This window comes from Halyomorpha halys, unplaced genomic scaffold (genome assembly GCF_000696795.3).
Source record: "Halyomorpha halys isolate HHAL.00 unplaced genomic scaffold, Hhal_1.1 Scaffold483.1, whole genome shotgun sequence".
Taxonomy (NCBI): domain Eukaryota; kingdom Metazoa; phylum Arthropoda; class Insecta; order Hemiptera; family Pentatomidae; genus Halyomorpha; species Halyomorpha halys.
In genome coordinates, this window is record NW_027110578.1 from 1,024,385 (window position 1) to 1,035,414 (window position 11,030).

At 28.9% G+C, this 11,030-nt stretch overlaps 1 protein-coding gene across 6 annotated transcripts in view; it reads left to right on the forward strand.

Annotated features, from left to right (window-relative positions):
* Stat92E (Signal transducer and transcription activator Stat92E) overlaps nucleotides 1-11,030 on the forward strand; it is a 40,947-nt gene that overhangs the window by 19,292 nt on the left and 10,625 nt on the right. For all 6 annotated transcript variants that reach the window (XM_014424893.2, XM_014424896.2, XM_014424895.2 and 3 more), the window contains 3 exons: nucleotides 1,532-1,767; nucleotides 3,095-3,259; nucleotides 5,257-5,396. In XM_014424893.2, the coding sequence (XP_014280379.1) occupies nucleotides 1,532-1,767; nucleotides 3,095-3,259; nucleotides 5,257-5,396 (541 nt within the window). The remainder of the gene's footprint in view (nucleotides 1-1,531; nucleotides 1,768-3,094; nucleotides 3,260-5,256; nucleotides 5,397-11,030) is intronic.

Here is an 11,030-nt window from a genome sequence, read left to right on the forward strand (position 1 = left end):
TGATAATTTTTATTATTATTTATTTTTAAATGGATTTATTATTGCTTAGTACTTATTCAGCTATTTGTAATTGGATCATGACACAATTGCCAACCCAAAATGTGTGTTTCTGATATGGGTTTGCTATCCATATTTATGTTTATTCTTCTCTGGGTTCTAATTTTATTAAGAGATAATATAAAAAAATTAAAAATGTTGAAATTATTGCATAGAAGCCACAAAAAGCTACTATTATTAATTGATAAGATTAATTTATATCTATGATTTTTTTAACGTTACCTTAAATAATTTGGAATTTTAGTGATAAAACTAGATTGGATGTGTCAGATGGCTTCTTACCTTATATTTATATAGTTCCATATTTTTAAGGATTTTCTGGATGTTTATTTATTCATATTATTCCTTAAAAAGAATAAAATTAGATCTGTACCGCTACAACCCATGAAGGGTTAGGAACACCTGGGTCCTTGGAGTAGGTTTTACAGTATCTTACCAATAAGATACACACTTCCACTTTATACCTTTAAAAGAGCTCTAATTTAAAAATTTACTAATAGCTCTTTAGCAATTAATCATTTTTTTCTTTGTATAGTTTTCTTTTGTCAAACATCATAAAATACTTATTTGGCTATATTCAGTAACTTTGAATCGTAAAAATATTTCATTAAGTTTTTCTTTCCAGGCTGGCGATTCCCTTTTGATTTTATGGTTTCTTTAGTCGTAGAGGGCCTAAAAGATTTTAGAGAATCATTACTATAAAATTTAAAAACAGTATTTAATCTTTTTTCTCAACTTTATTCTTTTTAAAAACCTTCCAACATTTCGACCACTTAGGTCATTTTCAAGGATACCTACAAACAGCTCCTTTTAATTATTTTTATAACAATTTCATTATTTCCTTCACTTACATACTGAATTCTTGAATTAAAATAATATCATAATAGTAGGTATTTTAATGATTAATTTATTTAAAGATGGGATAAAGGCAATTAGCCGGCATTTTTAAGAATTTTAAAAGAGAAAATGACAACAAAGTAAAGGTAGGACCAAAGAAATCAGTATGTAAGTGAAGGAAATAATGAAATTGTTATAAAAATAATTAAAAGGAGCTGTTTGTAGGTATCCTTGAAAATGACCTAAGTGGTCGAAACGTTGGAAGGTTCTAAAAAGAATAAAGTTGAGAAAAAGGATCAAATATTGTTTTTAAATAAACTAAACCACTCTCAAACAAGAATATATTAATAAAAATTAATCTAATTGCTATAAAAGTTTCAGCATGATTTTTTTTTTAATATCAAAAAGATTTGTTAATTATTTTCTGTAATCATATTAACACAATGAGAAATAAGTAATTAATGACATTGGTAATATATGTTGTTGGAAGTGTTGAAGAGAATGAATTTTTGGAGCTTTAAGGGTAGATGTTATTATGGTGGATAAAGATATTTAACTATATTTGACTAAGGATCATGGTTGTTGTAATTGTTTAAAACATTTAATTTATCTAAACTTAATTTAATTTTTTTTATAGGTGTGGACTTTGTCATTGCCTGTTGTTGTCATTGTACATGGTAATCAAGAGCCTCATGCTTGGGCTACAGTCACTTGGGACAATGCGTTTGCTGAATCTGGTCGTGTTCCATTTGCGGTCCCTGACAAGGTACCATGGACATATGTTGCTGAAGCCTTGAATATCAAGTTTTGTTCACAGACTGGGAGACCATTGTCAGATGACAGTCTCAGATTCCTAGCTGAGAAAGCTTTCAGGTAAATAAAATTTACTTGGATGGTTTAATAATTTTTTTAATGTTGATTTGTACTAGTAATTTAAAAAATATAATTGAATTATAAATAATAGACATACTATAAAGAAGAAGAAAAAAATACTGCCAAATATGTAGGCTTCCTCGCCATTTCTACTTTATGTCCATAATTACTTTTATTCAAGTTCAGTGATTTGTCTCTTAATATTTCATTGAATATTCGTCTGAATATTTCATTGAAATTGGATTAATGGTGCTACGTTAATGCTTACAAAATGAATTTGATGACTAGCAGTCAAATACAGAACTATTATTGTTCCTCAGTGTATTAAACGTTTGAAAATGAGAGTGGAAAATTTCAATTTTCAGAACAGAATTTTTGTTCCATCATAAATTAAAAGTTTTCTTTCCTTTGGTTACGACAAGGAATCTATTGATGAAGAAGAAAAAAAAGTATATCCAATAAATTTTTGTTTATTTGTTGACCGCACCCCAAACATTTTCTCATAAACCTTTGTAATTAGTCAAGACAGAATCTAAAAAAGAAAAAAAGAACTTCCCCCCTTTAGATTTGAGATTTTACATTTCAAAGTACATTAGATGTTGTCATTATACCTAAACTCAGAAAATATTGTTTCTTTCAATTTTTAATATTTGACTAATTGAATGTAAAGATGAAAATTTCATCACTAATGTATCTCAGGGCAAATACTCACTTTTGGAAAGGCTTACTTCTGATTCATTTTAACTTCACTGCTTCCTGTTTTTATACAGTTATATCAAATTTTGTCATACAGAACACGTTTTTAACATTGTACACAGAGTACAGAATGCATTTGTGAGATAAAAACTGAGCCCTCAATAATCATCAAATTAAAATAAATCAGGTTAATAATTGACTGAAAAACCCCAAAGTACATGTCAAATCAAAGTCTACTATAAATAAAAAAAAAATAATGTCTATTTAGTGGACGGTTTTTAGTTTTTTTTTAAGTTACTGAGAAATTTTGGCAGGGTATTTTCTATTTTGATCTTTTTTTTTTTTTTTAAGTATGTATTTTTGTACAAATAAACTCAAAATTTATTTCTCAGATCATTTTTTTTCTTTTATCAGTTCTTGTATTAACAATGTATTCTTTTGGAATATTTACATTTAATTATATGCACATGGATAAACTATTGTTATTTTTATTTTAATTCCTAATGTATTTACCAGTTTGAATTTGGATGTAGCTTTCATTAAAAATAGTCACCTTGACTTTTTAAATTTATTGAATAACCTATTGTTTAACTTGGTACTGTAATACTAAATTTAACTTTTGTTTTTACAGGCTTGATGTTACCAGAACTAATGTCCCTGATTGCTCTTCTATGCTTCTAAGCTGGTCACAGTTTTGTAAAGAACCACTTCCTGAACGTAGTTTCACTTTCTGGGAATGGTTTTATGCTGTTATGAAATTAACTAGAGAACACCTCAAAGGTCCATGGATGGATGGGTTTGTATTTTGTTTAGTACATTTTTAATTTGTTTTGTTGGAATAAGAGATGGAGATAGGAGATAAAGAAGCCTTTAAGCTCAATTATTTCATTCAGTATGTTAACAAATGAATAGTTGAATGTGGGGGACCTCAAGAGTATGTCACCCGAGGGTGGGAGAATTCTGACCTCAAATTATTTAAGGTTGACAAGCAAGGTGTCGTTGCCATAATTTCATAATTCATAAGATTTCAAAGGACTGGGGAAAAAATTCAAATTATTAAGCTGGCTGTAATTTCTTACTAATGAATACTTTTTTTCGTGTCCTTTTAAATTTACCATTGAGATTTTAATTAGAAGATTAATAGTTGACCATATGTAATAGATTGTAGAAAGATAGTCCAGGTAGGGATTAATAAAGGTACAGAATAGTAAAATTATTTCCCCAATTATAATAAATATTTTTTTTTTTTTTTATATACTATTTTCTATCTTTATTGACTGCCATCAAAATTATTAGGTATATACCATTGACAAACTTCTTCTCTTATTTTTATTTATACTTAAGAATGTACCAACTATTTCTTCATTTGTTCATTTCTCTGAATTTGTCTTTCAAATTTATTTTAAAAAATACTTTCCAAATCACTAAATTAAAGAAAAAATTTAATTTGTTGGTTAAAACATTTTTTACCCTTTTATTATATAATAAAATATATTATTTTATCTGTAATCTCAGTTAAAATTACCTTATTTTGTAACTGTTCACATTAATATTAAAACTTTTAATTACAAATCAATTTATAGTATACTTTGTTATCAGAATATTTGTAACGGTTACAAATATTGTTACAATCGCTCTTCATTAAAATATCAGAGGAAAAGGCAAAATTTTACCTTAACCTTACTAGAAATGAACTGAGGACGATAACAGGACTCCTCACGGGCCACTGCCCCTTAAAATATCATCTTAAGAAGATGAGGCTGGTGGAGGATTCCACCTGCCGTCTATGTATGGAAGATGAAGAAAAGGCACAGCACATTCTGTGTGAATGTGAAGCCCTTGCATTCAGAAGATTACAGTATCTGGGACAGGACAGAATGGAGCCTGAAGACATTTCTAGAATAAACCCAAAAGAATTATTGAACTTCATAAGAAGCATAGGATTCATATGGGATCTCTAGTGGAAAGAGGGGTAACTCACAAAAGATCTAATTGGGTCGAAGTGAGGAAGGGATTCCCGACCCTCGGTGTAATAATAATAATAATAATACAAATATTGTTTTGATAACAAAGTATAATAGTATAATAAGTATCATAATAGTATAACAATAATTATCAATAGTATAATAAGTGTCAGAACAATATTTGTAACGGTTACAAATATTGTTGTGATAACAAAGTATTATAGCGTTGAATTGATTTGTAACTTTTAAAAATGATGTTTTGAGGCTTGCATTGGATACAATTTATTTTATTTAAACTAATTTCCTCTTGTTCTTATTATAAAAGAATATAAATATAAGCCGAAGGTTAGAAGTAGAAGAGTACTTGAATAAGGATAAACAGATCCCAGGCAATCTTAGCAGAGCTGAGAGAGTGGCCTTTTTCCTCCTAGGAACAAGACATGATTTGCTCCATAACACCTCCATTGAATAGGCATTGCATGCTCACCGACATACCTTCCATGCAATATGGGTGACATGGTTGTAGACCATATTTTAATGTGTATTGGTCTGATAAATATTCAGCAAGATGCAAATCAACTCGAGGAAAAAGTAAACTTATATTGGCCTGCAAGAGGGAAAATGACGTGATAGTTTACTTCCTGTGGCATAGAAAAAAATAAGAATTAAGGAATAATTAATCACTTATGAAATGTTACATAAATAGTTTTATAATTTTTCATTCAGCATATACTATATTAAAACCAATATTAATTCTCTTCTCTTAATTTCAAGTGTTTCTGCTAAAATTATTTGTTACTTTTTTTTCAGTAATTATTTATGTTATTAGGTGCATTCTTGGATTTGTAAGAAAAAAACAAGCTGAGGAGATGCTAGCTAATTGCAGCAATGGGACATTTCTTCTGAGGTTTTCAGATTCTGAACTTGGTGGAATTGTAATTGCTTGGCTTGGTACTACTGAGGATTCCAGTATGTATATCTTAAAAATGTTTTATTTATTTTCATGTTTTAATCTATTAAAAAGTTATTTTAAGATATGGGTTTTGTAGTTTATTAGGGCTTTTAGGCATAAAACCAATGGGTCATCATCACCAGTGTTTCATTTTATATTTAATAATTTTTTTCTTGGGGTTTTTGATTTTCAGTGTAGGACTTCAAATGTTTAATATCAGTCTTAAGATAGAAATATCTTTAAATTGGATAACTTTGAAACATTAAAATTAATGGCTTAAGTTTTAATTAACATATTATTTGTTTAAAAAAAAATTACTACTAACTTTATTTTACTATCATTATCGCTTAGAGTGACTGATATGTCTGTACCTAATCCCAATCTATGTGAATCGGTAATGTACAAAGGGCATTCCTGGGAAATGTTAAGCGTAGGATAGTATTAGAATGTTGGAATTTTTTCCTTCTGATTAAAAAAAGCTCTGCTTCAGAACACAGGCTAAGAATGGAACTAGTTCCAAAATCGCAGGTAACGATCAGAATTCTAGCATGTTGAACCCTATCAAATCTGGGTTTTTGGTTGAGTTAATAACAATATTTAACTGAAATACTTTAAAAATAATTAATTTATATGAAATAAAAATTTTTTAAAAAAAGTAGAAAATAAAGCAAACCTTGCATTAACTATTAATATACTAAATAAGTTATCATTTTAGCTTCAAATTTAGGTATTAAGATAATGATAAAACTAGTAATTGATATAGAAAAATATTTGAAAATTTACAAACATCGGTAAATCTTATATTAATAATTTTAATTTGATTAAAAATTAATATTTTTTTGAAATGCAGTTATAATTAATATATTGTTGATTGGTATTTCTTTTTTTTTTTTATTTTGCTTCGGGAAATTAATTCTTCATTTCATATTTCAATTTCTTTATTTAATTACTTTTATTAATATAAAAGTAATTAAATAAAGTACATCAACTACTAGCTACTAAAGTAATACTAATGTACATCAACCATTCCAACGTCAATAAGTAATTGATTCATACCGATGTATTAATTTCCATATTTTGCTTTTAATATCCCATTCTTACTACTGAATGAAAAACGAGAACTGGATGGTCGATTGGCTCATTATGGGGTAGTCTGTTGCCTCCTATTGATTATTTTAAGGCTTAACTGATCCTCCTTTCACTATATTTAAGACTATGTGCGGCAACATTCCCACCTGCCCTATTTCATGATGGCATTTATGTATATATTGTAATAATTTTAAAATTTTATTTAAAATAAAATAAAAAGAATTTTGATCGTTTTATAAAACTATTTTCAAATATATTTCAAATTCGCAATTTTCATTAATTTCTAATTCACAATTTTCTTTAATTCCAAATTCAAAATGTCTAACTTTTTCATCAATATTTTCATCTAATAATTCCGAGTTATTTATAGTTAAATTAGTTTCAACCACTTCAATTTTTTCATCTACTTTATTTTCTAACCCCATTAATCTTATCCTGTTACCTTCACGCAACTCTGTGTTTATTTCCTCAAATCGATCCCCCACTTTGTTTATAGCACCCCTTACATTGTTTATATCACCTTTTAACTCATCTGTCATATTGGTTATAAACATCATTAATTGTTGAAACATGGCTTTATTATCAAAAGTATCATTATTATCAACCTTTGAATTTGCTCCCACTATTTTATTTTCATGGATACTATTTACTACCGGTAAGTCATTCCTACCTCTAATATTTTGTACAACATTATCTTCATCATTTTCATTTAATACTACCACCATATCATTCAATTTTCCAAGAATCACCTCTTTAGGATCTCTACAATCAGTTGTCTTAACATCATCCTCCATCATTAACATTAACTACTTAAGTTACAAAAAATGTATTCAAAACTTATTCTAAAATAACCCTTCTAAAGGCTGTTCTGATTGCCGTGACCTAATTTGTAAAGAGTTGGGCGACAAAATGTAATAATTTTAAAATTTTATTTAAAATAAAATAAAAAGAATTTTGATCATTTTATAAAACTATTTTCAAATATAAAAGATAATTTGGGTTCAAATTAAGAACTTTAATACTAAATAGATAATTGAATTTTATTATATAAAAAGACTCTTAATCTCAGGGCGTGTTGTTGCTAGGCAATCAGAATACAGACACAATAATTTCTCTTAATTAAATTAATATCTATTTTATACATGAATCTATTTTTATGTATAGCAAAACTAACCAAGTTAGTTCACAATCTTCTTTTGATGATTCCTGGTATCTTCTTTTTTCTATTGTTCTGTCCTATCGTCCAAAATGGCTTCCTACTCTTGCTGGACAGAAATTCATGAGGACCTCCTCATCCTGTAGACATCCTTTCACCTCTGCGCCCAAACAACGAATGCCCGTCCAAAACCAAAACCTGCCTCCATGTTTCATGCAAACATCGATTGTCGCACAACAGTTAGGGATTTTTGCAATTGATTTACTTCCTGAATATTATTCTCTAGCACTATTTCTTGACTTCTATTTTTTCTTAAATTTACTGTATTTTCAATTATGATGGGGAGAGTTAAAGAGTTTATGATATTTGAATCTGCTCAACATGGCCTTTATTCAATGGACTTGTTGACTGAAGAATACGTACCACCATCTTGGTTTTGTTTTGAATGACGAGTTTATTATGGACAATGATAATTGGTTAGCTTGCTTTTTGGATAAACAAAACAAATGAACAATATTATAATGATACATAAAATAAAACATATTAAAAACCCTTTATACATCAAAATATACTATTTACTAAAAAAGATCATATTACAATATGTGTATATATATGTATTCATATTCATATATATTCACTAAATAAAGATGTTAACACTTAATTAAGTGATAACAAGAAAGCTATTTAATTCAACAATGTTGATGGATTCTAGTTTAGAAGTAGGTCTCGCAATTAATGTCAAACAAACAATAGAAATGGTTAGTATGGAAAAAAAAAAAAAATAGATTGGGCCCTGAAAACGGTCTGGATGCTCTACCTTATACCAGAATCAGTAAGCGAAAGCGAGTCTATTGTACTTTTTATTTTTGTACTCCATATATATCTTAATATAATTATATCCTCACATTTCATAATTGAACTGGTCTCCTTATTTAATTATAGTTATAATAGTCGTATTATAGTAGGTATAATAATTAATAAAGCAATAGCCTTGACAGACTCCGAATATTTGAAAGATTAAAACACAAATATATAACATATTACTTAAAAATTTTTATCCAAAAAAATTCATTAATAAATTGTATAACAGAATACAAAACAATCCCATAGCAAATAATAGCATTATAGATAAAACCTTAGAAATAAGTAATAAAATTAATGATAGTACTAACATAAATAGAAAGTGTTAAAAAAACATAAAACCAAATCAAATAATGATTACTGATTTTTTAAAAATGCAAATAATAAAATATCAGATAAAGTTGATGTACAAGACAAAATAAAACAGAAAGATCATAAAAATAAAAATATGACCACAATAATCTGAATTTAGGTTTATATAATGATAATAAATTGGGAAATTACCTTAACAACATGATGATAAAATTGAAAATAGTGATGAACAAAATGTAATTTATAAAATTAATTGCCATAATTGTGAAGGGGTGTTTATAGGTGAAACTTACAAAAAAAATTAAAAATTAAAGTTAAGCAACATAAGGATAATTGTAAAACTGTAATTAGCATTAACACAATTGCACTGGCCCAACTTAGTATTAAACTTGAACACAATTTTAATTTTAAAAAACCCTAAAATTTTGAATATAGTTAATCGCACAAAAATAGGTATATTACTAAAGCAATATCTTTTAACTGAAAACATTGATAATGCTATTAATTTTAAGACACACTAAAAATTAAAGTACACGTTATACAGATATTATAAATCATTTAGAAATATAAATAATTAAACATCCCTATAGAATTATGTTGTTAATAGGCTTTTCATTTTTTTGAGGATGAAAGATAGAAGATAACTAGCCAAGGTATAATCTATTTGTTATCTCTATTTTAAGGATAACTTTATTTTAAATCGTGTTAATATAATGTTTTTAGATTTCTCCTTATTTTTTATTATGTGTGGAATTTTATTTATTAATTTATTTTAAAAAACTGACAGCAATATGATGTGACTATTATATTTAAGACTAAATAAGGAAATCAGTTTCATTATGAAAGGTGAGGATATGATTATATTAGGTAATAAGTTGAATAAAAAAATTTATAGTTGAATAATTGTATTGTTGAATATTGTATTCTGCTTATGCATCATGCTTGAGAAGGGATGCGAATATTGGATTAAAACGCACCACCTATTTGTTGACTTCAAAGCTGCTTATGACAACACTCACAGGGGACAATTGTAGAAGGCAATGAGAGAATTCAACATCCCTGAGAAGTTAATTAGAATGGTTAAACTAACCATGAGAGAGGTGAGATGCATGGTGCAGATTGGGGGAGCAAGATCTAATGAGTTTGTCTCAGGAAGAGGACTAAGGCAGGGGGATGTATTGGCCTGCCTCCTCTTTGATTTAGCTCTTGAAAAGGCCATTTGAGAATCTGGAATTCAAGTGGGCGGAACAATATTCAGCAGAACAACACAGCTTCTTACTTACGGTGATGACATTGACATTACTGGACACTCTTTCCAAGCTGTCTCTGATGGATTTATGAAATTGGCTGAAGCAGCAAAAAAAAAAAATGGGGCTTGAAGTGAATGCAGAAGAGACCAAATACATGGTCAAAGAGGAAATATCCAGGCCTGGTGAAGAAATCATGATCTGAGAATATACTTTTGGAAAAGTCTCCGAGTTTTTGTATCTTGGATCTCTCATAACCCAAGACAATGTTGTGGACTCCGAAATAAAACGTAGAGTCCTATCTGCCAACCGCTGTTATTATAGTTTCAGTCCCTATTTTACAAGCCGTGCCTTATCTAAGGAAACCAAGATTTATTTGTATAAAACAATTATTCAACCACTTCTTCTGTTTGGCTCGGAAACGTGGACTATCTCCAAGGCCAATGAGCACAACTTAATAGTCTTGAAGAGGAAGATTCTCCGTAAAATATTTGGAACTGTCAAGGTTGACCAAATATGGAGTCGTCGAACAAACCAGGAGCTCAAAGTTTTATATAAGGAACCAGACGTTGTCCAGTTTGTGAAGCTCAGTAGATTGAGGTGGGCAGAGCATGTTGCTCAGATGGCTGAGGATGATCTGCCAAGGAAAATGGTGACCGAGGTACTACATGGAGAAAGACCATGCCTTCGATGGAGTGATGGTGTGAATGGTGATGCCAGGACCATGATGGGAGTGAGGAACTGGATGGCGACCGCACAAAATCGTAATGATTGGTGGAGGCTAATGCAGGAGGCCAGGACTCGACATCGAGTTGTGGAGCTGAACTAATAATAATTGTATTGTTGCTTGCATATTATAAATTCTGTTAATTTGTATTGTAATAGGTTTTATTAAGCCAATGGGGACACAAGATAGCTCATGAACTAACACAATGTATTAAAAATTAATAACACACATGAATATTTATGTCTCAGTACTTTGTTAG